This window comes from Telopea speciosissima, chromosome 5 (genome assembly GCF_018873765.1).
Source record: "Telopea speciosissima isolate NSW1024214 ecotype Mountain lineage chromosome 5, Tspe_v1, whole genome shotgun sequence".
Lineage (NCBI taxonomy): Eukaryota > Viridiplantae > Streptophyta > Magnoliopsida > Proteales > Proteaceae > Telopea > Telopea speciosissima.
Window position 1 is genome coordinate 67,169,049 of NC_057920.1, and position 27,747 is coordinate 67,196,795.

Here is a 27,747-nt window from a genome sequence, read left to right on the forward strand (position 1 = left end):
AAAATGGAGTGTTTTCAGGATCTAGGGTTTAGGGGTGGATTTTGGGAAAGGGGTTTATAGGGTATTAATGGGCAAGTCTAGGGGGTTATTTTGGTATAAAGAAGTGAGGGTTTGAATGAGTTACGAAATTCTACAATTTAGGGCAGAATAGAGTTGCAGGTTTAATGAAGATTAGGGTTTGATGGATGAAGGGGGGTGTGGATTAGGTTAGAGGATGAAGAGGGGAAGGATATATGTAGGAAACTAAATACTTAACTGGTTTGATCTCCTTCAAAGGCAGCAACAGCAGCTTGAAGAAGCTCGATTGAAGAAGAAGAAGAAGGTTTGATCTCCTTCAAAGGCAGCAACAGCAGCTTGAAGAAGCTCGATTGAAGAAGAAGAAGAACCTCCCGGTACTAGACAGGCGCAAGGAGTCGTGAGAGTCCACTCACCCTTCACCTTGATATTACTCCCAAGGCAACCTTGATATTACTCACAAGGCACACTCACGATGGAGCAAAGGCAGCAAGCATAAAGCTGAGTTTTTATTAATCAAAATTCGTATATAATGCTGGCCTCCCTTACAAACTTATATAGAAGACTCAAAAATAGACTTAGACACTAAAAAGGAATGGGGTAATTTAAACTGACTAGGAAACTAGAATACTAAAGGAAATAGACTCAAAACATGGCTGGACTTATAGAGTCCTAATCCAGCCCAACCTACATCACATGACCACTTACGTTGTCACATGACCACTTAACCAAGTCTCATGATCACTTAAATTGAACTAATTGGATGCAACAAATTTGAACCGGTTCAATTAAAAAACATAAAAATAAACTAAGTATTGGGCTAATCCCGTATGCAACCTATATGCCCATATTTTAGGCCCATAAAAGTGACCTATTACATTAGAAACCCATGGGATCAAAGGCCCAACATGTATGTAACCCAACCCTAGACTTATTCCTAATGAAACAAGCCCTATTTGGTGATGAATCTGCATCACATTGAAGTTGATTGTCACTTTGTTCAGGATGTTGTTATGAAGAAGTTGGTTTTTACTCCATTTGTTTCAACTACTAACCAACTCGGTGATCTGTTTACCGAACCGTTGTTTGGACCTGCTTTTCGAAGAGGCTGTTCCAAGCTGGGCCTAGGTGATTTGTATGCTCCAGCTTGAGGGGGAGTGATAGAGTATATCGGGCTCTACGGTTAGGGCTATCTCGATTAGAGTATTCTAATCGAGATGCTCAACTCCTAGGTGACCCTTTTCTATGTTTTTAATTAGAGTCAGTATTAGTTTTTGACCTCTGGTCTTAGCATGGTTTCCTATTGTGTCTATGTTTCTAATTTAGTGATTCCTGGTAGGATTAGGAATCTTTACTTGTACTCTGATTTTATATAAATAAAGGCTCTTTGGGAGGGGACTGCTAGTTCGATCCATTGTCTAGATAGTCCACCTTCCTCTTCTTCATCTCCTCTCTTCCCATCACTCTCGGTTCTGGTGTTTTGGGATGCTAACAAGTGACAATTACACCTTCCTTTGATAGCCTTGACAGATCGTATCCACTCCAATAATCCTTCTAAAATCTGATTTTGTCTCACTTCATCTCACCTTTGACACAATTTTTTGAAGTGTCCAGAAGCTTTTAAAAATGAAAATAAGTTAAGCTTTGTAGCTTCCCTGAATTGAATGTTTCCCAACCCAGTGGGTTTGAAACTATTTTTACATTCTTTCTCTATATGTGCTTCTCTGCACGTAGATATTTTTTACTTCTACAAAATTATTTAGGATATTGGCCTTTTCTTAAACCACAGAATATATATATATTTTTTTTCTGAAACTGATATTTGTGTAGTTGGAAAAGCATAATTTACTATCCTAGGTATCTGTACATAGCCTCAGATTTGGTCTTACATCATGATATTCTCTTTGCAAGATCATGCTGTTTATTTTTTCATGTGGCCTTCATATCCTATCCTCCATCCTGAACTTATCCTGTGTTAAACCTAAAGTGAGTTAGGTTTCTTATTCATCGGTCTTACCTGGGATGGTGAAATCTGCCCTCGCCTATTTTTATTTTAAGTGGATGGACTGCTGAAGCTTGGTTTATCTTGTGCTCTCTTAAGCCATACTATGTTGATTCAGTCCAATGTACATAAATTAAATATATGGCACTTTTTGCTATATTTCCTTGTACCTAGTTATTTCTTGTTGCCAATTATTTCTGTAAATTTGTCTGCCTGAGCAAATATATTTATATTTTTTTCTAGGTTGGCTACCCTTTGGTGACCATTCTTCTCTGTCTTGGTGATCCTCAAACATTCAACAGTAACTTTGGTCCTCACATGGAACATCTTTACAAGCATCTTAGGGTAAGCTCATGATGTATTATGTGACAGCACAGAGGGACGAACAGCGGTGGCTGATATGATTCTTTAAATTTGTTAATTAGCTCTTATTTCTCTATGCTGCGATGTCAGTTTACAAGGGCTGAAGAACTAGTTTATCTTCATACTTTCCCTTATTTACCCATCTGATGTAATGCTATTATTTATGCAGGACAAGAACCATCGTTTCATGGCCTTGGATTGCCTTCATCGAGTTGTAAGATTTTATTTGAATGTTTATGCAGATTACCAACCCAGAAATCGTGTATGGGACTACCTAGATAGTGTGACCTCACAACTTTTGACGCTTCTGAGGAAAGGAATGCTTACTCAGGATGTCCAGCATGATAAACTTGTTGATTTCTGTGTGACAATAGCAGAAAGTAACCTAGACTTTTCCATGAACCATATGATACTGGAATTATTGAAGCCGGATAGTCTAAGTGAAGCTAAAGTCATTGGCCTACGTGCTTTGCTTGCCATCGTCATGTCTCCTTCAAATCAGCATATTGGTCTAAAAGTTTTCCAAGGTAATGAAGGACTGCTGTGTTTGTAAGCTCTTATCTCCTTTTTGTAAAGGTACTTAACTTGTCTCTTTGATTCTTACATTGAAGGTCATGAGATTGAACACTACATTCCAAAGGTGAAGTCTGCAATTGAGTCAATTTTAAGGTCTTGCCACAGAACCTATAGTCAGGCTCTTCTTACATCTTCAAAGACTACCATAGGTAATGTTGTTTTCCAAAGTTGATAATATGATTCTTAAGATCTTTGCAAATTATTAAATGCCTAACATAGTAACAAGATCTGGTTTTGTCCAATGGATATTGGATGATATTAATTTTTCATACCAAGATTTTTTTTGAAGCAACGCATTACTTAAGACTCTATAGAGAGGCTATATCTTAAAAAAGTCATTAATCTCCAGTGCCGAAATAGTGGTGTCAAAACTTGATTTTGAGAAGGCATTATGTCATGGTTTGTTGGGAATTCCTTGATTGTGCCTTGGAAGGAAAGGGTTTGGCAATGGATGGAACACTTTGGTCAAAAGATGTCAAAAAATGATAATGTTTATCTGATCTGGGTCTATTAATGTATTGTAAGAACCCTATGATACCCCATGAAGACCCAATACCCACTTGACCAATAGGGAAGTGTTCCTTTAACTAACCATCTCCAATCCAAGGTCATCTTTCTCCCTTGGGAGTCACAAAGTTTCCCAATTGATTGGATGGTATTTTATAGAATCTTTGGTTGCCAAGAAAGCATAATTGTTGACTAGGCAACCAAGACGTTGGAGGGGCACCTAGACGTGTATTCTATGGCAATATGTAATATAGCAACGAGAATTTTATATAATTATGTATATATGCAATATAGAACCCATAGCAATGCAATATGATATAATTATTTGCTTATAATGGCCTAATATGAGAAAACCAACATATAATAAACAAAGCATATGATATAATATAAGCATATTCATCAAAAAATAAAGCAATAAACATAAATAAATTTGAACTTGTGAAGTGTCAATAAGGTGTGCTGTCGCCTTGGACCCAAGAAAGAGCATGGACGCCTAGGCAACACCTTGACAACTATGCAAGAAAGTTCTGTTGTATCTTCTTTTGTTTAATTAACAATGCTTGTACGAGCTTCAGTAATAGACATCTAATATGTTGGGAGGTTTGCAAATGTGGATTTAATCAAGGTTATTCAATCCCTAGATGCATGCAAGTCCTATTCCTAGTGGCTAGTCTCTTAGGAAACTTCTCGACCATTGGGTCACCGAACTAGGATTGCCTCCCTATGTGAGGCCCTGAATATTGAAGAGGCCATGTTTCCATTGGATAGCCCCAAAATACAATCAAAGTGGACTCTCAATTTAGAATTGAGGTTGTTACCAGACACATGGCTCTTTACAAGGTTGATTTTCCACTAAGTCTACCAATCCCATATGCATTGCTCAACAACACCAAAACTCTTTAAAAAAAAAAAAAACTCATTCTTTTCTCAAATTATTTCCAATTAATGAGGGATGTATTACATATATAAAGACTTTCTAAAATTCCTAAATTGATTGATAAAAGGACTCCTAATCATTCTTACTTATATCTAGCTATTAAGTATTCTAATCTAACTCAAACACTTAACTACTAATCCCTTGTACTAACTATATCCCCATTTTATGGGTTTATAAATTAGGCCCATTACAATGAAACCCAGAAAAATATAAGGCCAATCCTATACTATAACTACCCGAAGGTCAATTTCAACTCATTGGACTGCCACTAGCACCTTATGATCCTCCCAAGCATATGGAAAGGCCTCCACGTGGGATTAATGTCAAATGTAACTACATCACCATTAGAATTTTTTCTGTTTCCCTTCAAGTAGCCAAGGTGTTTCCTATTTGCTCCTCGATAAGGTGCATTGACGTTGCGGCTCGATAAGGTGCATTGACACTTAGAGGTTTTTGTTGCCCAAACTTACTCCTTCCATTCTTCATTAATGTACTTCCTCATTCTCCTGGTTGCTTCATGGCCACCTAACCCTCCACCTATCATAAGGAAATCAAGGATGGTTAATTCTTGTAGTATTTGTTGCAAAAACTGATTGACTAGGTCTTCAGTCACTGATGGGAGATGTTTTGGATTTTGGATAATTATTACCTTCATTTATGTTTCAATTGTTGTATATCCCTCAACGTACTTGTACTTCAGTGGGTTTTCAATTGTTGGTATTACTCTCTCCCATTTTTTCTCTTAATATATTAATCAAGGATATTTTAGCAAAAGAATATTTTTCTATCACTGTTCTCAAAATGTGTTGGAGTTTTTGTAATTCATGACATGCCTCTTGGATGATGATCTATTACTAACAAGGTATGCACTTCCCAGATGCCGTCACAAAGGAAAAATCTCAAGGATATCTGTTCCGGTCGGTGCTGAAGTGCATACCCTATCTGATTGAAGAAGTAGGTCGAAATGACAAAATCACGGAAATTATCCCTCAATATGGCATAAGTATAGACCCTGGCGTCCGAGAAGAAGCAGTACAGGTGCTGAATCGGATTGTAAGAGACCTTCCCCATCGTCGCTTTGCAGTGATGAGAGGGATGGCCAACTTCATCCTACGGCTTCCTGATGAATTTCCTCTTCTCATTCAGACATCGTTGGGACGCCTTGTGGAACTAATGCGGTTTTGGAGGGCTTGTTTGTCTGATGAGAAGCTACAAAGTCATGCTCAGGATTCCGGGAGAGGGGGGAACAGAAATGATAGAGTTCAGAAGATATTGACTTCCCATCATTCAATGGAAGCGATTGAGTTTCGTGCTTCAGAGATAGATGCAGTTGGTCTGATTTTTCTTAGTTCTGTGGATGTTCAGATCAGACATACGGCTTTGGAGTTACTGCGCTGTGTTCGGGCCCTAATAAATGATCTAAGAGACTTCTATCTGAACAATTCATCTGATTATAAATTGAAAAATGAAGCAGAACCAATATTTATAATTGATGTTCTTGAAGAAAATGGGGTGTGTTTTCATCCTTATGGTTATCTTCTCCTCTTCCCCCCCCCCCTCCAAAAAAAAAGAAACAGTATCCTTTTTTTCTTTGTAGAGGAATGTTATGAGCAGTGTGGATTTCCCAGGTGTGAACCTCAAAAATTTTCCTCTGAATTTTACAGGATGACATTGTCCAGAACTGCTATTGGGATTCTGGCCGCCCTTATGATTTGAGACGAGAATCAGATGCAGTTCCCCCTGATGTGACTCTTCAATCCCTTATTGACACTGACAAGAACAGATGGACTCGCTGTCTTAGTGAGCTCATCAAATATGCTGGTGAACTTTGCCCTAGTTCAGTTCAGGAAGCTAAGTAAGGAAACTTTCACATAAATATGCATTTGTGGGACCTACATCTATATTTGTTTCTTGAATGTTCATTGCCGTCTTGACAGAAATTTTCTAGTTTTCCACTACTTTTTTTTTATCAGGAACAACAACAATTATATTTATTACTCATAAAGTATGCATAATTACAATTGATATAAGGATCAGAAGTCTCCAAAAAACTATACCAGCTATACATTAAAAAAATAAAAAGATGTGAAAAGCATTGTAACCCACCTGGAAGAAAATTAAATTCTATCTACCTCAACAAAATCTTTATAAACCAAAGTCCACTTAAATAGATAGCAGCCGACATCAGCAGAAATTCTAGGGAAGTTTCTCAAATTGTCTCGAAAACACTTCTATTCCTCTCCTGATGAAGTCCCAACCCACAACATATGATAGTTGTGACAAAACCAAATAGAAAGCAAACCAAAATTTATGAAGAGAAGAAAGAGAGAACAATGGGAGAATATGTGCTGAACCACGATAGATTCAGTCTATGGAGTTCTATCGTGGGTTGTGCGTTTATTTATAACTTGTAAATGCAACTGTAATCTGAATAGGAAAATAAACCTAGTCTAAACAGGAAACAATAGTAAATTCCACAATACACTTCTTTTTCAGCTAAGGGACCCACCAAGAATAATTAGCAAATCTACAGGCCATAAACAAGTCAAAGAAATATGTCCATATTTTAAATGTGTAATAGGAAACTATGAGCTACTGATTTTCCATACATAAACAGGAGTTAGCCAACTGTCTTACTCCTTTTGGCATTTGCCTTGTCGGCTAAAAAATAATTTGTTATAATTTCATTGAATCTATTTATATGAGAATTTTATAAAAATAATTTATAATGAAAATCATGAAGAAATGGGTGTTTTTGGTATTTATTATGCTTCAACTATGTCCTGCTGTTTGTCTCAAATTGAAATTAGGAATCTAAATTGTTTTCAAATTCTCAGGTTGGAAGTTATGCATCGTCTTGCTCATATTACACCGATAGAGTTAGGTGGGAAGGCTTATCAATCACAGGATGCTGAAAATAAGTTGGATCAGTGGCTTATGTATGCGATGTTTGCATGCTCTTGTCCACCTGATAGTAGACAAATTGGCAGTTTAGCAGGAGCTAAAGATCTCTATCATCTTATTTTCCCATCGCTAAAATCCGGATCTGAAGCACATGTGGTAAGTTGTTCTAAAATGGCTGTTTTGTTTCGTCGGTCTAAATCTATCGCTCATTTTGAGTAGAATAGTGATGATTCTGCATTTTTGAACAAGTGAGGCTCTGATATGTCTTGGCTTGGCCAAAACTATAGAATGCTGACTGGATTAGGCACATGTGTACCCACAACTGGGGGAATGGGGATTTCCTTCTCCTACTCAAAAAGTGAGTTTGCTCAGTTCTTTTCTACTAGATCTCTCTCTCTCTCTCTGAGCAGTCAGAACACCTTTGCTGGTTGCTCCAAGAGGAAGTTGTGCCACGAAGGATACAGACATCTGGATTGGTTTTTGGTGTGGGCTATTTTATAGCAGAATCATCAAATGGCTGGCAATTAAGTTATTGGTGCTGCATATAGGATCAAGGATTTAGGTATTGGGTCGTGGGATCAGATCAGCCACCACCAATACCAATCCAATCCCGAGTTTACTGGGCTGATATCAGCAGTATAATCCATGTATCAACCAATTTGGGGCAAAAGTGGGATTGGCTTTAGAAAATTTTCCACAAATTTCTGAAAAAAAATTCTCAAAAGCCAGAAAATATGAAAAAAAATTTGCATTCCTAGAAAAGATATTAAAAATAATTTTTTGGATTAAAAAAAAACTGTGTTTTCTCTTTTTGTTTTTTGCAAAACCATTTCATGGAGCTTCACTGGATGAGAGAAAGCACCATTCAATCTTCATGAATCCAACTTGTCCGCTATGGATCTGGAAATTTGAAGCAAAAATGACAATCTCCATGCGAAACACAACACTAGAAAAAGCTAGATCTAGAGTTCAGTTTCCCGTTTTTCAGTTGGGGAAGAAACAAGCTCAAAAAACCCAAAGCTCCAATTCTTTGGATCTCCTCAAATCCAATTTTCAAGTGATTTACGGCTTGGAGTAGCTTCACCCTTTCTTCGGATTGCTTTTGATAACTTCTTGCAACTGCGAACAAGTTTGTACACCACCAATGCTACATATATTTTGGACTCTATCTGCAAGCTGAACTTCATGGGAGTATTTATGAAGCATTGGCCATCTATTGGTTTGTGGATAATGGGTGCATGTAGAGTTGTACAAGCTATGATTATTGATCATCATTGTAATCATTTATTCTATGTTATGTATTTTGTGCTGAATTAGATGAGGATGTAATTCAGATACCAAAAAACTCTTGTGCCCTGTTTAAATGTTTCCTTTATTGATGAGAAATTGAGGGTTCCCATGGCATGTAGTTAAAGCATTGCCTTAACAACAATTGTTAGCTGGTCATCGAGACTTTGCAAGAGCTTATCTGTCGCACTAAACCAAAGATATATACCAGGAGAGGAACTTCTTGCATGTTGATAAGTTGATTACCCTTGTGCTTTCGTGGATTTTGCATAGAGTATTAGGTATCTTTCATGCTTCTAATCCAGTAGAAGTTGTACATTTCTCTTCACTTATGGCTTTTGAAAAGCCTGAAAGTATAGTCTAGGTCTTGTACCAGGTATGACCTCGGATAGAGCCTATTTGAGGGCAAGGATCCATGTAACAGACCCTATTTAGCTGAGATTCTCCTGACTTGCTGGGCTTTGCCTCTTTCCTTTTACTTGTATCTTTCACTTTTCTTTTGTTTTACATCATTCAGTTGTCATTTCCCAATTTTCACTTCTCATCTCATTTCCCTTCCCTCTTTATATGTCTCTTCATTCCCTTATTTTGTCTAATCCTCAGTTTTACCTATTTTGTTTGTTTGGATTCATGTTGCCAACCCCATTAAGTTCAGTAAGATTTTCACATTCAGCTACCGCGATGGGTGGAATAATAGGCGGCAGACCCAGATGGGATAGGAAAAAATTGAGAATAAAAACCACACCAATCTGGGTAAGAAGGGAAAGTGAAAGTACGATAATTTGTGATTGGATGTAACTGCTAAGATTTTCTCTCGGATAAATCTTTCTCTTAATAGATCTCTTATTGTTCCAGTAAGGCTGAGCTTATTGTTGTTGTTGTTGAAAAGCCTGAAAGTACTGGTTGCTATTACTTTACTTCTACCTAAATTATTCAATTGTAAAATGCGCAGCATTACAACTTGATTTCAGCATATAGTCACTTATATGCTCTAAAAATACACAAGCACACATAGTCAAATATACACACACACACATGCACACTGCCTAATAAATAACCTTAGGAGGAAAACGCACATGATTTATCAATTGCATAATGATGCACATGTACATTTACTCAGATTCATTATCTGTTGGCATTCTCTGTATGGATTTTATAAATTAAATCTCTTGCCAATTGGTTGACCCAGTTCTAAGGTTGCAGCTGGAAATAAAATCATGAGTGGTAGGAGGCTATGTTTCTGAAAAACATTGGAAATACTTTAAACAAAACGAGTAATTTTACTAATTTATTTTCTCTTAGAATGTGGTTGATGATTTTTTCCTTTTCCTGTTCCTATATCTAGCATGCAGCAACCATGGCTCTTGGACACTCTCATCTGGAAGTTTGTGAGATTATGTTTGGTGAGCTTGCATCTTTTGTTGAAGAGGTTTCATTGGAGACGGAAGGAAAACCAAAGTGGAAGGTATAATAAGAGTTGAATGCTCAAAATGGCTTTGTATTTTGCCTGAAAGAGAGATGTAATTTTGGGTTGTCTGCTGCCTCTAAAAAAATAGTAACTTTAGTCCAAGTTCTGTTTGTATTTTCTTTCTTCAACTTATGGCTTCAGTGGCCTTGTCTATTTTCTTTTATTCACGGAATACAACACCAGAACTTTTTCATAATGTGATGTCTTGTCTAAACCAGGGACATTTTCTTTGATTTTCTTTTATTCTTTGTACTGCTGGAATATGTGCTCAATTTTTAGTTAATTCCATCAATATCTGTAATAATTTATTAAACATATTGTTTTCATTGTATCCCAAATAAAAGCATACTTATGATTTAAATATATTATACCCAAAAAACTTGCTAAATTTTTCTGTCAACCTACATGCTAATTTTTCATGTATGGTCGGCGAATCTTTAGCTTGTTTTTTGCTTCCTAACATTGAGAGTCTGCACAAAATTTTCCTTTATTGTCCTTTTTCGACTGTATGTTGGATTTTTTAGCTATGGTGTGCACACAGGTGGAGGGGTGGGTGTGTGTGCATTCTATGCCATTTTAATGATTTTTATATTTAGACCCACAAGTTAATGAAATTTTCTACCTATATTAATGCAGAGTCAGAAAGCCCGTCGAGAGGAACTCCGTGTTCCCATTGCAAATATATACCGTACTGTTGCTGAGAATATTTGGCCTGGAGTGCTGAGTCGAAAACCAGTTTTCCGTCTTCACTATTTGAAGTTAATTGAAGAAACAACTAAGCAGATTGTTACAGCACCTACTGAGAGCTTTCAAGAAATGCAACCTCTCCGCTTTGCATTAGCATCTGTTTTAAGATCACTGGCCCCCGAGTTTGTGGACTCAAAATCAGAGAGATTTGATATCAAAAGTCGAAAGCAACTATTCGATCTTCTTCTCTCTTGGTGTGATGACACTGGAAGTATGTTGGGTCAAGATGGTGTCAGTGAGTACCGTCGTGAAATTGAGCGTTATAAGTCGGCTCAGCACATCCGCCCAAAGGATTCTGTTGATAAAATTTCATTTGATAAGGAAATGAATGAGCAAGTTGAGGCAATTCAGTGGGCCTCCATGAATGCCATGGCTTCACTGTTATATGGGCCTTGTTTTGATGATAATGTGCGAAAGATGAGTGGTCGCATAATCTCTTGGGTTAACAGTCTGTTCATTGAGCCAGCACCCAGGGCACCTTTTGGCTATTCACCCGCTGATCCAAGGACTCCATCCTATGCAAAATATACGGGAGAAGGAGGGCGTACTGCTGGTGGACGTGATCGGCATAGGAGTGCCCACCAACGTGTTTCTCTAGCTAAAACAGCCTTGAAGAATCTTCTACAGACAAATTTGGACCTTTTTCCTGCTTGTATTGATCAGGTATTCCTTCTCCTCTGTTGCAATGGTGCTTCACATCTCAACAGTGGCGTGCTAGTTTGCAGTTTGCACTCTAGGCTGTTCAGTTGATCAACAATTTCTTGGATGGAAAAAATCCCAAAAATAGTAGTGAAAATATGATTCGTCTAATTGATAGCATTGAGATGTGAAGCACCAGCATCATCCTTTATATTCTACTTGGTATTTGGCTTGCATTACTTCCCCAACTCTCTTCTTAATAGTGTAATGTCTCTTTTTTCTGTTACCAAAAAAATAATCTCTTTTTTCTTCCCTGATAATGGAAATGCAATATCTAGGAAGGGCTAATTAGTTGCAATTTCATCAGTGCTACTACTCCGATGCTGCAATTGCTGATGGTTACTTCAGTGTGCTTGCTGAAGTCTACATGCGCCAAGAGATCCCAAGATGTGAAATCCAGAGACTTTTGAGCCTGATACTCTACAAGGTGGTTGACCCATCAAAACACATACGTGACGATGCTCTTCAGATGCTTGAGACACTTTCTGTCCGTGAGTGGGCTGAGGAGGGCACTGAGGGTGCAGGACGCTATCGAGCTGCTGCTGTTGGTAACCTCCCTGACTCCTACCAACAGTTTCAATACAAACTCTCATGCAAACTTGCCAAAGATCATCCTGAACTGAGCCAGCTTTTGTGTGAGGAGATCATGCAGCGGCAACTTGATGCGGTGGACATAATTGCTCAGCATCAGGTATTGACATGCATGGCTCCATGGATTGAGAACCTGAACTTCTGGAAGCTCAAGGACTCTGGGTGGAGTGAAAGATTACTAAAAAGTCTTTATTATGTAACATGGAGGCATGGGGACCAGTTCCCTGATGAAATTGAGAAGCTTTGGAGCACAATTGCAAGCAAACCCAGGAACATTAGTCCAGTCCTTGATTTCTTGATCACCAAAGGAATTGAAGATTGTGATTCGAATGCTTCTGCTGAAATTAGTGGAGCGTTTGCAACTTACTTCTCAGTTGCCAAACGTGTGAGTTTATACCTTGCACGAATATGTCCACAGTGCACAATTGACCACTTGGTTTACCAATTGGCTCAGCGGATGCTGGAGGACAGTGTGGAACCAGTTAGACCGAAGGCTGATGCAGGTGGAAATTTTATATTGGAGTTCTCCCAAGGGCCCACAGCAACTCAAATTGCATCTGTTGTGGACATCCAACCACACATGTCTCCACTGCTTGTGCGGGGTTCTCTTGATGGACCTCTTAGGAACACGAGTGGGAGCCTGAGCTGGCGCACTGTAGGTTTAACAGGCCGAAGCATTTCAGGGCCATTGAGTCCAATGCCTCCAGAAATGAACATAGTTCCTGTTTCTTCTGGACGGTCTGGGCAGCTCCTTCCAGCAATGGTAAACATGTCAGGGCCATTGATGGGGGTTCGGAGCTCAACAGGGAGCTTGCGCAGCCGCCATGTATCTCGAGACAGTGGTGACTATGTCATTGACACACCAAACTCTGGTGACGATGCATTGCATTCTGGTAATATGGTGCATGGGGTCAACGCTGGAGAGCTTCAATCGGCGTTACAGGGGCACCAGCAGCATTCGCTAACCCATGCTGATATTGCATTGATTCTACTTGCAGAGATTGCTTATGAGAATGATGAGGATTTCCGTGAGCACCTTCCTTTGCTCTTTCATGTCACATTTGTGTCAATGGATAGCTCAGAAGACATTGTGCTAGAGCACTGCCAGCAGTTGCTTGTTAATCTGCTATACTCTCTTGCTGGCCGGCACTTGGAATTGTATGAGGTTGAGAACAATGATGGTGAGAACAAACAGCAGGTTGTAAGCCTGATCAAGTATGTGCAGTCAAAGCGTGGGAGTATGATGTGGGAAAACGAGGACCCCACAGTTATTCGAACTGAACTCCCAAGTGCAGCCCTCCTGTCGGCCCTTGTGCAAAGCATGGTTTATGCTATTTTCTTCCAAGGAGACCTCCAGGAGACGTGGGGAGCAGAGGCACTCAAGTGGGCCATGGAGTGCACATCTAAGCACATTGCATGCCGTTCACACCAAATCTATCGTGCATTGCGACCCAGCGTCACGAGTGACAATTGTGTGTCCCTACTTCGGTGCCTTCATAGGTGCCTCGGGAACCCCGTGCCATCAGTTCTGGGCTTCATTATGGAGATTCTGTTAACTTTGCAAGTGATGGTGGAGAATATGGAACCAGAGAAAGCAATTCTTTATCCCCAACTTTTCTGGGGGTGTGTAGCTATGATGCACACTGATTTTGTGCATGTGTACTGCCAAGTGCTACAGCTCTTTGCCTGTGTGATTGATCGGTTATCATTCCGGGATAGCACAACAGAGAATGTGCTTCTCTCAAGCATGCCCAGGGATGAGCTTGATACAATTGGCTGTGAGTCATCGGATCTCCAACGGATGGAATCAAGGATCGGCAGCGAGCCACCACCAGCAAATGGAAAAGTTCCAGCCTTTGAAGGGGTGCAACCTCTTGTCCTCAAGGGGCTTATGTCAACTGTGAGCCATGGGTCCTCGATTGAGGTGCTCTCTCGAATAACAGTGCATTCGTGTGACTCTATATTTGGGGATGCTGAAACACGACTCCTAATGCACATCACAGGTTTGCTTCCCTGGATATGTTTGCAGCTCACCAAGGACTCACCTACTTCACCACTACAACAGCAGTACCAGAAGGCTTGTTCTGTTGCTGCCAACTTAGCAGTTTGGTGTCGAGCAAAATCACTAGATGAGCTTGCGACTGTATTTATAGCTTATGCTGAAGGCATGATCATGACCACTGATAACCTGCTTTCTTGTGTTTCGCCACTATTGTGCGCTGAGTGGTTCCCAAAGCACTCAGCTCTGGCATTTGGGCACTTGTTGAGGGTACTGGAGAAAGGTCCAATAGAATATCAGCGTGTGATATTGCTCATACTCAAGGCGTTGCTCCAGCACACACCCATGGATGCTGCCCAGAGCCCTCATGTATATGCTATCGTATCACAACTAGTGGAGAGCACTCTCTGTTGGGAAGCGCTGAGTGTGTTGGAAGCACTCTTGCAGAGCTGTAGCTCCTTGACAGGGTCATATCCTCAGGAGGCTGGTTCTTTTGAGAGTGGGTTTGGCAGTACTGAGGAGAAGGTGCTTGCTCCTCAAAGCTCTTTTAAGGCTAGGAGTGGACCACTCCAGTTCTCCATGGGATCAGGGTTTGGAGCAGGCCCAGTGCCAGCAATGCAGGGAGGTGCAATCGATTCAGGTCCATCACCTCGAGAGGTAGCTTTGCAGAATACACGTTTGATTCTTGGGCGGGTGCTTGACTCATGTGCTCTTGGGCGGAGGAAGGACTATAGAAGGCTTGTACCTTTTGCGACCACCATTGGGAACCCATAGTCTGATTTGATTGCCCTGATCTCAGACACCATGCCTGTATGTATCATACCTTCCACCTCCCCCCACCCCCCATTTGTTTAGTTATTTTCTTGGGAAGGTGTTTCTTCTCACTAAACCTCTCCAGTGAGTGGAAAGGATCCTCACCCTGGTGGTGGAGGTGTTAGCAGTTGGTTCTGTAGATATGGGAGGTTCCCTTGTATTTTATATTTTTACAAGAGAACAATCCTATGTATCACCAATATTTGAGGAACCACAATAATATGAGATGGTTTCTAGCCAACATTTTTCGTAATTGGATAAAAACAGTCCTGTAACACCCCCCCCCCCCCCCTTTTCACTGTCTTGTAATTGTTGTTGAACATAGAGACATGCTTGTATGCTTAAAAAAAAACCCCAAATATTAATAGTGTTTCACTTATATGAGCAGAAGTTTGCACAATGGTTTTATGAAAAACATTTGAAAAAATTAATAATAACAATGGCAGCATCCATGGTTTAAAAATTGGTCCAAAGGGTAAACTGTAAAGCTGCTTGGTTTTGATTTTTGGTTTTGGTTTTTGTTTGGCCGCTTTCAGAATGGTTTTGGACAGTAAGCAAAAAACCAGACGTTTTTCGAAAACATAAAATGGCACGAAAGTTAAACATAGTTTTAGGATCCAAAACACCTTTGCTTGGATAGGTGGAATGAGACAAGACCTAGCTTGAAAAAAATATGATCATATTAAACCAAGACCATGGTAACCAGCTTATTCTGGGAACAAAAGAAATAAGGAAGAAAAAGAAAACTAATAGAGGAGAAGAAGAAAATATGTATTTTTGTTTTTTAATCCTTTCGCTAAAAACTACATTAAAAATAAAGTTAGAAACTGTTTTTTTGCTTGGTCAGATTATATTAAAAGAAATCCATTACAAAGAACAAAGGATATCCCGTGGAGTCTTTCCCGTTCTCTGGTTTTTAGGGAGGTGGATACCTCTGAGTCTGTCGCAAGCTCTCTAAAAGTTGTTATTGACCAGTATCCAGCTTCGATCAGTGAACTTTCTTTTCACATAGCCACTAGATGGTTCGATAAGGCAAAGAAAGATAGGAATGCTTTCTCCAAGTCTCGTCTTTGGCAATGCCATCAGTAGGAAACCTTAATTCCAAAAACTAAAAAAAATCTATATCTAGGTCTATTAGTTGCATCCAAGAATAAATCTTCCTTAACATAAAAAGGAAGATCTAAATTTGCAGATGAATTTAGCCGCTTCCCTGAAACAGTGGGTGACCTTCCACGTAATGTTATTGAGAAATGGCTTGAGGAAGTTCTAATCATGATGAACATACCATGCCACTAAACCTTTTTTGCAAAATTATTATCCCTAAAAATGAATGGCATTCAACCCATAAAAATAATGCAAATATCATAATAATACTAAATTGCCTTCTTCCCTCTAAATTGTTGTTAGAGTTAGGCACATTTCAAAGTAGTTGGTTATTGAAAATTTTCCAGTAGCCTTTCAACCGGAAAAGATTGGATTTCAGGACGAAGTGAAATTCTTAAATGTTTTAGAGATTTGAGGTTTATGACCTCTGGAAGAGTGAACAGCTTTGTTCACGAAGTCTAGGCTTGTCATTTTTTTTAAATTTTTTTTGTTGTCCATTCTTCCAAACAAGGCATTCCTTTAATTTCAAGAAAGCAACATATTGGCATTTGTTTGTATGCTAAAGCCTGTAAGGGGTGCAGTTCGGGGTGGAGAGGTCGACACCAGCAAGCAACATCCAAAGGTGCTGAACTGGTGAAACAAAAAAGAAAAAAGAAAAACTGGGTCAATGAACTCAGACCCTTGAATATCACACCTGTCAGGTGTTGACCTCTCCACCCCGAATTGCACCGCACTACACCATTGGGGAATTGGAGAAGATTTAAATCCATGTGAAGGACACATTGATAGCTCTATGAATGTATTTAGAATTTGACACATTCTTTTAATTGTCCCATTATCTCATTATCAAAGGTGTCATTGTCATACACATATTTCAAGTACAAATGTGAAATGTCAAAATTTATTCTCATTGAAAAAATTTGTATACAATATTAAATGGGCAAAAAATACTAAGGTTACAAATTATTAATAAGAAAATCCCTCCTTAAAAAGTTGTCAACGCCCAAACTCATAAAATAAATTTTCATTAGTTTTCCCTACTTCACGTTTGGCTATTTTCGCTGAATTCATGTTTAACAAAGATCGTATAGCTCATCTGTTTCAGTAGGGAAATATTTCCTAAAAATCATTTTGCAATTGTAATTTTTAATTTTTATTACCCAAGAAGCATGTTTATTCTGTACTTCTTTATTTATTTTATTTTTATTACACATGACGACAAAACATATTTGGGCAACTTGGTAGAGGGAAACAACCAACTTGGCAGGTGCGATATTCAAGGGTGGGTCTGAGCTTGGTGCAGTTCTGGGTGAAGTGGTCGACACCTGGCAGGTTGATATTATGGTAATTAGTGGGTGTGTTTTAAAATATAAGCAAACGTCAAGAGGTGGCGCTCATATTTTGATCTAAGGAATTTAAGAAATTAACACCGTTCAAAAATGGGTAACGATTGATATTATGGTAGTTAGTGGATGTGCTTTAAAATATAATTTAACGTCAGGGAGTGACATTTATAATTTCCCTTTATAATATTAAGGTGAAAGCTTCATACACGGACATATATGAACACAATCACCACATCAATCATTGGATAAGAATACTCGTTTCTCATGTGCCTATCCAATGGCTGAAGTGTTGATCATGTTTCATACACCCATGCATGAAAACTGGTCCCTAAAATTAAATTGGGAGTTTTTTCAAATTATTACATTGCATTTCAATTTAATGTCCTATTTGGAAAATGTTCTCCCTTGAAATTAATGGCTTAAATAGACTATAAATGATATATTAGCCTTTAGAACAAAAAAAACATGATTAACTGAGCCTTTTGGGGCTACTGCAGCATAGTCTCCCGCCGCCGGAGAGAAGATAGACATCAACCATCTGTTAAAGTGTATGATTACCCCATCCTAGGGCATCCAAGAACCCTTACTCTTATCTACTCCTATTAGCATTCTTAGCGAGTATCAACAATTGTTATATTCAATTCTTCCACTAGAACCCAATAATCTTGTATGTGAAAATTTGTTCTTTATATGCTGGCACCATTGAGGTGCTTTCACAGTATTGATGAACAAATGCTCCCACCATTACTACTTCCATCTGGTGAACTCTGGCTTCAACCATCTTATTACTTGCAATCTCGTGAGAAGCCTTAATTTTATTTTTTTTTAATCCTGAATATTCTCTAGGACCCGGACTGGCCCTTAGAATTTTTTTAAAATCAGACTCGAAAATAGAGCAGAATACAAGGGGGGCAAATAACTCATTTCAGCACTAGATGTAAAACTAATTTCTTCTCATAATTGTGAATCCTGTGTTTTACAGGTTCTCTTCAAGGAGGGTGAAGGGAAATTCAGTCCAAAAACGAGAAGTTACAGGATTTAATACAGCAATTGAACTACCTTCTCTTGTAATGTTCTACATCATATTAATACAGGGCAAAGGGATCTACACGCTGCTTGCATGTATTGGCATCTCCCACAAGAAGTCAACGTTCGCACGGTGTGTATTTCCTTTGCCCATCAATTTTTTTGAAATGTTTTTAACTAAAAAGAAAAAGAAAATATACTAAATGGACAATGGGCTGTGACCACTTGCTAGTTGCTACCTACTCTTTACTTAGTCAGCCACATCATTGGGTAACCTTAGCCTTAAAAGGCAAGAGTTGATCAGGAGCTCTAACAAAAGTCTCCACTAATTTGAGGAGATATCAACATACGAGAGAGAGAGAGAGAGAGAGACCAGGTTATGGTATTCAGCAGCTAGGCCATGGTAGTGCTCTCCCCTCCAGGGATGATAAAAGCAGTGATACTCTGTAGCTGTTCAGGCTTCTTTATCTCCAACCTCTTCTAGTTACAGAAGTCTCAGAATTATTTTGAGACAAGTTCTATAAAGTAGTAACTAAAACATCATTAATTTTAGCTAGAGAACAAGTCACAGTACAAAAATCAACATTTCTTCATTATCCAGAATAAGTGGATACAAACCTCACACAAAGTATAATTTAAGAAACATTACCCTGATGCAGAAAGGACCAACCGAGACCCTAACGTCTTCAGATGATTTGAAGTAGGTTGAAGGAGACTGCAGCAAATTGATTACATGGGGGAAATGAATTACCTCAAAAGTTTGAGACACTCCATTAAGGCATCAGTGTGTTCAGGCTTCCCAACAGAGACCCTGACGTAGCTCTTCAGTTCTTTGTTGTTGTAGTGTCGAATCATCACACCCCTTTGTGCAAGATCATCCTAAAACAATTTTATAATTTCATATCATCAATGAGGATACTGACTAGCTGAAATTTTCAGCATGAAAAAATCAATCAACTAGACAGTTCAAGCAGAGGGCTTTAGCCTTGGACTTGACCATAAAATCAAGTGCTATAAGCTTGGAATTGTAGAAATAAACAGGTCCAACAGCTGAAATAGTTTTTGGGTCACAAAACCAGTATACTTTTCACATGATGGCTCACTTTGAGACCACTATCTTAATATCTTTCAAATGGTTCCAGCAACTACATAGCTAGTGTTATTTGTGATAAGAGTATTTTGAACCCTAGATATTGAAAACTTATTCCAAACTTTTTTTATCTAAAAAGCAGTAAACATACAAAACTAAGAGTTCAAAATCATCAAGCTTATGCTAGTTTTGCAGAAGCTTCTTAGGCTTCTCATTGTTTCTTTGACTGCAACCATGAGAAAACATTTGAAGAGTTCTATTGCACTACCAAAAGTAGCTTAAGAAGATTTACAGCCCCGAGAACAACTAGATTGGGGCATAGAAGCAGTAACTGTAATGACCTACAGCATCATAGATCTGCTGGTGACTTAATATAAAAATTACTACCTCAACATGTTTATACTACATTTCATGACTCAAGAAGAAAAAATAACATATTAGAAGACCCATTTGTAATAAACATATTATTACCTTGATGTGAGCAATATTGGATGTATTTTTCCCCTCCCCCCAATTAGAAACAGTGACAATATGGATGGGTAATAATGGACACACAAAAAAAGTTGTATGGCATCCTGATGCCTTGTATTTAAGTCGCAATGCACTACGAATAGAGCCCATATAAGGAAAGAGATAGAAGGTCGATCGAACTTGAACTTCCCAATGGCAGTGGATTAGGATCGAAAGAAGATACGGACGCTCGAGATAATTGCATATAATAATATAATAATTGTTAAGTGTTGAAGTCATGAAATAGATCACAAATGTGTCAATGAGCTTGGAGCCTTGGACTTCAACTCTCAACCATAAACTGGTAAAAGAATATCAATGGCAGAGGCCCAGATTGGAATGTGGATCCAATTATTTTAATGTGTAGGGCCCTATTACAGGAGCTTCGTTCAGGTGTTTATAATGTCAGTCCAGATATGAGAAGGCGATATCAACCCAAGTCCATTTCCTGCCATGTTGACTTCCATTTCATCATTATGACAATTGGATAGATGGGGAATCCCTAGGACAAGCTACATGTGAAATCTGGTGTGCTATAATGCTATATCCATCTCATGTTCCTCGTTTTTTCCCTTGTTTTGAGGTTCATCTTATTCAAACAGAGTTGAATGTGAGATGTCTATGTAGAAGGAGGTCAGATCAAAGTTTCAGATTTAAAATTACTTTAGTAGATCACAGAAACTCAGAATTGCAGATTAGAAGTAATAACCAGTAAAAAATAGATGAACAACTAGATGGAGAAATGAAATATTAGAGAGCAAAATTCAACAGGTTGACGGAAGAGATAAGAAGAACTAGAGATACAATAACTAAATTAAATGGTAACAAGAACAGAGAAGAAGAATGAAGAAATATCACACCTGATAAGAGCAGAAGAGGAGGAAGGAGATCAGATCTGGACTACCAATCCCGTATGCACAGTTGCACATCAGCAAAAAAATTTAAAATCTCAAAATTCTATTATTCAAGTCATGCTTAATTGATGGGGGCATATATAAGTATATAAGCTTTCAAAATTCCTAAATCAACTAAGAAAAGGACTCCTATTTACACTCTCACACTTACTTGACTTAATAAACTCAAAACAGAATTTTATGCGTGCTACTAAATACCTTATTCTAACTCAAAACTCTGCTAACTACTACTAGTCCTGTACTCAAACTTAAACCCCCAATAATATGAGCTTATAAATTAGGCCTGTTACAATGAAACCTATAAAATAAAAACGCCCAACCTATAATATAACTACCCATGACTTGTTTTCTCCCCATTGGACTACCGCCAGCACCTTGTGGGCCTCTCCCTATCTTGTGCCTAGGCCTACATACGAGATCATATTGATCAAACTACTCAAATGCAACTGCATCACAGCCTGTCCATAAAATTAGGACACCAGATGTTGCCAATTGGCAGAAAAAGTCATGCAGCTAGAATCTTTTGAGGATGCTGCATCCAGATCCCTTCCCAATGCCCCCTATACATATTTATCCTCAATCAATAATTCATAAAAATATTGTATCATTATAATCACACAATTTTCATCTGCTAGTTTATTTATTGTTTACTCATCCAGCCAATTTTCATTTGCTAGTTATTTATCTTTTACTCATCCAGGCAATATTTTAAAGTAATATTCCAAAGTTCAGAGTTTTCCCCCCCTTTTGGTACTAAAGTTCAGGTTCAACATGTCAAATGGCAGAATTTGCAAAAAAAAAAAAAATACTACTGAAAAAAATAAAATGTCATGTTGCAAGCTAAAGCGAGAATCAGATAGGGAATTTTTATGCTAGATAAGGCATCATATCATGCATTGACATACAAATCACAAGACCATGCCTGTAAAATATGAAGCACAGCAGTAAAACGCTAACCAAATACAAGAAAATTGAAAAAGAAATGAACCTAATTAAAAGCAACTACCTTCAACTTCTTAGCATCTTTTCCTGATGTAACCTCACAAAGAATGAAATTGGAACAGCTTGGATATGGCTTCAGATATGGAACTTCACACAGAAGCTTATACAGCCTCTCCCTTTCTTGTACCAAAGCCTCCTTCACCTTCTGTAAAAATTCTTACTAGTGAATAAAATGCTCAAGTACAAAGCTCCTTATTTAATATTGGTATTTATAATTGGATGATAAAAATATAAAAGAATGATAGACAGCCCTGAAGCCACAGATTCAAAGTACCTCTAAATAGATGGGGTTCTGCAATGCTACACAAGCAGAAACTTCAGCAGCAACAGACACATTATATGGTTGCTTTGCCCTCCAAAGGTATTCAATAATGCTGAGAGGAAATGCTCCATATCCCACTCGGAGTCCAGCTAACCCTGTTTCAAGATTAACTTGCCTGTAAAATCCCATAATTACACTCAAAAATAAAATTAGACCTGAAGAATAAGATCTTGAAATTGACAGTTCTATACAACTAATATGAGGAATATATGATGAACCTGCAATTGAATGATAAGCATGTCAAACTGAAGTGCTTGAATAGTTGGCTAACTCTAGTATTGAACATAAAATCAGACACAATAGATACTCCAAGACTTACATACTGTGATCCACAAGATTACTAATTATCTTCTTATCCATCGAAGTTAAGGTTGTCAAAACTCAAAAAGATAAATACTTAGTTCCCACTGATTGAATATTCCAGATAAATGAATTGGTAGGGCATTTGTATACATGGAAAGTTTTCATCATGTACACAACTAGCGGTAAAACTTGGGCCTGAAGAACCTGCCAGAGGCCAGCGCAACCTTTTCAGGAGCTTGGGCTGGGAACTCTAGCCCGTAGGCCAGGCTAGGGTTGAAAAAGCCAAATCAAGAAAGCCTCTTTCCAAGTGCTTGGGATCAGCACTATGATTCCCATTAAACCATTCCATTATTTATTGAGACTCAAAACCTAGCATATGCCAAAAACTAGAAAAACCTAGCATCTGCCAAACAAGTCTCTTACTTTTCACTAGAAAGCCTTATCCCAAGTACTTGAGGTCAGCTCAATGATTCTTATCACGCAATTCCACTGTCTATCACCAGTCAGACCTAACAAACATAAGCTGCAAATGACAAACTAGATGTCCACAGTTCCTGATTCACAAATATCTCGCTCTACACCTCCTCCAGTAACCCCAACCCCGTGGCAAGGGGTTTGCAGTCATTGTGGAAATTCCATTCTTGCTGCGATTAGTATCTTCCCTAGAAGAAAAGAACTAATAAAATCTTGTGTTTTAGAGGAAAAATTGTCACATTTAAATTATGTGTCAGATATACTAATACCCCACCCCATACATACAGAAATCTTAGTGCAAGCCCTTTGCATCTGGGTACAAGATGTCCCTCCTTTGCGTTTATTACGATTCTTTCTCTACAAGTATCGTAATTGGAATAGTCTTATTACTCCAAAAAAAAAACCCATTTACATTTTTTTCAAAAGTGAATCCAAGATATAAACTTACCAGCTCGTTTGCTAAATGTCCGAAGGACAATTAAGTTCTCATGCTTCTTCACCCATGTCATTCTAGATTCCAATCCAGAGAACTCAATGTATGCTTCATCCAGCACAACCAATATTGGCAGATCAAGAATTCTCATCAGATCAATGTCATTTATTATGCTGCAAGATAGTAAGTTCAAAAAACATTGTGTCATAGTAGAAACTAAAAAGAATACCACATACTCCAATCATGCTATCCTGCTATCTGATGTTCAAGTTTGATGGAGTTAGCAGAATCACTCAGAATCATAAACTAATATGCCATGCTGAAGCCCCAATAGGAAACATGTAAACACACCAAAGAAATCTTGAACGCCCAAATTGATTGCACAATTCTTTTGATGAGACATTACCACATATACATCAACTAGACAGCAGACACTTCTAAGCATAGATTCGAGAATCATTAAGAGTCCAAATAAATTCATCATTTTCATCTATTTTTCTAGATCTTCAGGATAAAGTCACAAGTCTGCCATGGTTCCTTGGGCCATGCTGCATTTTGTAAGTCCATACACTAATAAAATATTCCCCCTTTGAAGGCGAGCCACATTATGAATGCAAGAGTTTATCACATGAACAAAGCAAAAAAGACAAAAATAATGCATGAAGAAAGGTTTGACTCAAACTGTACCTTCCATCTGGATTGTTTGGAGAAGTTAGGAATATGATTTTCGGTTTCTCACTCTCAACAGCCTCGATAATGTGATCTACATTCAAGCTGAAATCTGCTTTCCTAGGAACTGCAAGCAGAACTTAGAATTAAATAGTGAATTTGACATCAAGGAATATACTAAATATCAGGATTAAGCACAATAGATGGCAGAAGCACAAAGATAGGACAGGTGATGATGAATTTCAATCCTACATTCAAGAAAAATGTGTAAGGAACGATAACTGACGGAAATACAGAAATTAATAGCTAGCCAATACATTATGGGTTGTGTAATCTGTGATGAACAGAGATGAGGCTATACAAAAGGTAAGAAATTATGGGAACCAATACCAGAGTCTATATTAGCAATAGCAGTACCCATGGAAGGAGAAGAAAACATAGAGTTTCTGACTGATCTGTGGAACAAGCTATTCAAGTAGTTTCGAGAGATAAGGAAAAGGTGGTCTAGGAGGCTTCTACTTGTGATGAATTCAAAAGAGTAGGTGCTTTCCATATCCAAGGGAGATGGGGGTCAATTTTTTGTCTAAATGCTTTCTTCTGCTGTATACCTTCTCTTGTAACTGCTTATAGTACCAAAAAGAGGGGGAAAAAAAAAAGGAAAAAGGAAACCAAATAATCAAGGAGAAAAAATAATTTCCTTTTAACCTTTGGTTACAAGTGCCCCATTAACAGCTGCATCAAATTGGTACATTGTAAATGTTGGAGGGCAGTCAACAATCTTGTCACCAGGATCAAGCACACATCTGCAGTAGTAGACCAGATAAAAAAGGGAAAAAATGTTAGGACTTTACTGAAGTTAGTAAGATGATGCACACTGAAAGTTTGTAAGATTATACAAACTGAAAGGACACTAGTATTTGAAGCAATTAGAGAATCTTTAATTTCTAACCGCATGATTAAATCGATAAGCTCATCTGCACCACATCCTGCAAGAATGTAATCCGATTCAAGGCCTGAATCTTCAGCAAGGGCAGCACGTAAACGACGGCTTTGAGGGTCAGGATAAATATATGGGAATTTCAATGCTCCCAAAGCTTCAACCACCTACAAAAATCTGATATCTGTACTCAGAACTGAAGTTTGCCTCAAACAATCATGTTAGCAGCTGCAAGTACAAAACACAGGTAACATTCTGAAAACAAATTACACAACATCTATAGCACTGGAAAGTACAAAACAACATTTCATACCCCACATGTTCAAACAGAAATATTTATGGACTATCAGCAATAACATGACTTCTTTTTATGGGAACCACTCATAAAAGTAAAAAGAAGGAATTAAGAACCTTGCCTCTGGAGGTGGACCATAAGGGTTTTCATTCGCATCCAATTTGATGATATCCTCAGGCTTTCTCCCAAGACGACTAGATAAAACCTGTAGTTAGGAACTCATGTCATTAAAATGGTTCACTTGGCCAGTAGACGAGTGTTCAGAAATGACAATATTACTAGCCAATTATTACTTTTAGGTACAGAAGCAAACACCCAATCAAAGAAAACAGGAATGAAGACAAGCACAATTTCCAGATATACTGAACTTGATTACCTCAAAAGGAAAAATAGGCTGATAAGGAGACAATTTCTTGAGATGGGCACGGATGAAAGAATCCCCTGTCAAACGTTCCCGGTTCTGACTAACATGGTCTGCCGGAATTGTTGAGGCCATACTACGGATCACCAATTTGATATTCCCTCCAAATGAACAGATGGGTCTAGACAATACCAGTGGGCGAAGCTTATGATGGGTTTCAATCATGCAACGAGAGGAAGCACCAGAGAAATCAACCACACCCATCAAATCTGCACTGTATAACGCAAAATAATTCATATTTTAAATGCTCCTCGATTCTGGATGTTTTTTTGTGGTTTTACATCGATTCAATACGTGGGAACAAGGAATTGAATCGAACATGCCAAACAAAATTCCTCTTTCAAATTGATTTCAGAGAGCAAGAATCAATAAGATCAAAATTTGAGAGCGTGCAACCAAATGTAGCCTTATTGAACCTCCTTAGATCGCAAAAGAGAATAAAGGCAAAAAAAAATATAAACAACAGCACCTATGATAAAAGAATATACATTCTATGGAATTTTAAAAACAAGACAAAGCATTTAAGCATACCTGGAATTTGGAGACAGAACGCCAAAGCGAAGGAATGGTAACGAAGGGCTGGAACGGCAGAGGTAGAAGGCTATGCCTTAAGCCTTAATGTTTTACACCCTAACAGAATAACAGTCAACCTGCAGTATGCGAAGTAGCATTTGGGCGGCGGGTGATGTCAAGAGAAGGGGAAGAACAAAGGGCATCAAATGATGTTTATGCATGATAACCCTCTGCAGTGCACATCCGACGGCACAGCAGAGGCCAGGTGGCACAGCAGAGGCCATGTGTGCCATGTGTGCCACCTGGCCTCTGCTGTGCCGTTGGATGTGCACTGTCGCCCCGCTGGTACTATAGAGGATCCTGGTCCGATGCTAATATGGGAAATGGATTTCCTCCGACCGTGGCGGGGGTGGGACCGCGAGAGGGTCCAGCCCCCACTAAATGACAACAAAAACACTAAAGCTCACCACGTGGTTTCCGAGCGCTAGACCCTCCAGCTCCCTCCACGGCTGGAGGAGAGCCAGATCCCCTCATATGAGAATCCAGCTCCTCTGTAGCGCGAGGGTGCGTTAGAGATCTAGTGGCGCAACACTAAAGTTCACCACGTGGACGAGCTTCCATTTGGATGGCGTGGATCGAAGAAGCACAACTGAGCATGGTGCACATACGATGGGCAAGAGGATTTCTTAATTTTGAAAATTGGATATCTAGATCACCTCACACCGTCCAAATGGGAGCTCATCCACGTGGCGAACTCTAATACCACGCCACGATCTTTGGCGCACCCCCACACTACAGAGGAGCTGGATCCCTATTATGTATGGTTTTTAATATCAGTATCAGTACATAAGTATCAATACCAGTACTAATATGTATCAATTGTATCAGGTTATATTGGACGATTTTACCTTTATTTGTAGGGAAGGATTGGCTAGTTGACGTCATACTTAGTAAGTTCAAGAACTGCAATAAAATGGGTATAGATACATACGTCAATTAAACGGATTAGATGGAAATAATACATTTCAAAATTTTAGTACTATAAAATGCATACGACAATGAATACAATAGGTGTTTAATATGATTGCTCATTGATGAACCAAATTGCTATCGACTAGTGAGATGATGACATGTGGCAACATCTAGGATGATACTAACTAGGCCTTCAAGTAACTGAGCAGACCCCTTAGATCATCCATCCAACTCATCATACCACCTGTGAGATGTCAGGCCGACCCCTTAGGTCATCCATCCAGCTCATCATACCACCTGTCAGATGCTAGGCCGACCCGAGAAAAAAGTCGACCCCTCAGATAATCCATCCACCTCATCATACCACCTGTTAGATGTCAGACCGACCCCACTGTCACCTCACACGCAACTTCCACGTTCAGACCATTCAGCTAGTCAAATCCTAATGGAAAAAGGAACCTCCTCTAATAGCGAAGGATCTGCCTCCATGTGGACCAAGCTATCAGGT

The 27,747-nt window shown here is 38.8% G+C and overlaps 2 protein-coding genes across 6 annotated transcripts in view; one reads left to right on the forward strand and one right to left on the reverse strand.

The window, feature by feature from the left end:
- The window catches only part of LOC122661367 (protein furry homolog-like), a 56,905-nt gene extending 41,964 nt beyond the window's left edge, over positions 1-14,941 (forward strand). For all 4 annotated transcript variants that reach the window (XM_043856740.1, XM_043856741.1, XM_043856738.1 and 1 more), the window contains 9 exons: positions 2,261-2,362; positions 2,550-2,907; positions 2,992-3,105; positions 5,278-5,912; positions 6,065-6,255; positions 7,238-7,460; positions 9,937-10,056; positions 10,696-11,469; positions 11,813-14,941. In XM_043856740.1, coding sequence (XP_043712675.1) covers positions 2,261-2,362; positions 2,550-2,907; positions 2,992-3,105; positions 5,278-5,912; positions 6,065-6,255; positions 7,238-7,460; positions 9,937-10,056; positions 10,696-11,469; positions 11,813-14,869 — 5,574 coding nt within the window. In that variant the 3' untranslated portion in view covers positions 14,870-14,941. The remainder of the gene's footprint in view (positions 1-2,260; positions 2,363-2,549; positions 2,908-2,991; positions 3,106-5,277; positions 5,913-6,064; positions 6,256-7,237; positions 7,461-9,936; positions 10,057-10,695; positions 11,470-11,812) is intronic.
- Positions 14,942-19,113: 4,172 nt separating this feature from the next.
- LOC122661579 (histidinol-phosphate aminotransferase, chloroplastic-like) lies at positions 19,114-26,392 on the reverse strand. 2 transcript variants are annotated; one of them, XM_043857016.1, is made up of 10 exons: positions 26,286-26,392; positions 25,710-25,963; positions 25,455-25,538; positions 25,051-25,205; positions 24,807-24,904; positions 24,120-24,228; positions 23,448-23,605; positions 22,175-22,317; positions 21,905-22,045; positions 19,114-19,263 (listed from the first exon to the last, which is right to left on the reverse strand). In XM_043857016.1, exons 2-10 carry the CDS (start codon positions 25,956-25,958, stop codon positions 19,132-19,134), a joined length of 1,269 nt encoding a protein of 422 aa, XP_043712951.1. In that variant the 5' UTR covers positions 25,959-25,963; positions 26,286-26,392; the 3' UTR covers positions 19,114-19,131. The 2 variants fall into 2 exon arrangements, with proteins under 2 accessions (XP_043712951.1, XP_043712952.1); XM_043857017.1 differs by having other exon boundaries at positions 25,710-25,935; positions 26,286-26,376.
- Positions 26,393-27,747: the final 1,355 nt, after the last annotated feature.

What these genes read in the sequence shown, in the direction of transcription:
- LOC122661579 (XM_043857016.1), bottom strand. Translation starts at nt 25,958, where the DNA reads ATGGGTGTGGTTGATTTCTCTGGTGCTTCCTCTCGTTGCATGATTGAA. An exon ending in GACATTTAGCAAACGAGCTG is followed by an intron (nt 22,318 to 23,447) that starts GTAAGTTTATAT and finishes ATCTTGAAACAG; the next exon opens with GGTTAGCTGGACTCCGAGTG. An exon ending in AAGATGCTAAGAAGTTGAAG is followed by an intron (nt 19,264 to 21,904) that starts GTAGTTGCTTTT and finishes AAATTGTTTTAG; the next exon opens with GATGATCTTGCACAAAGGGG.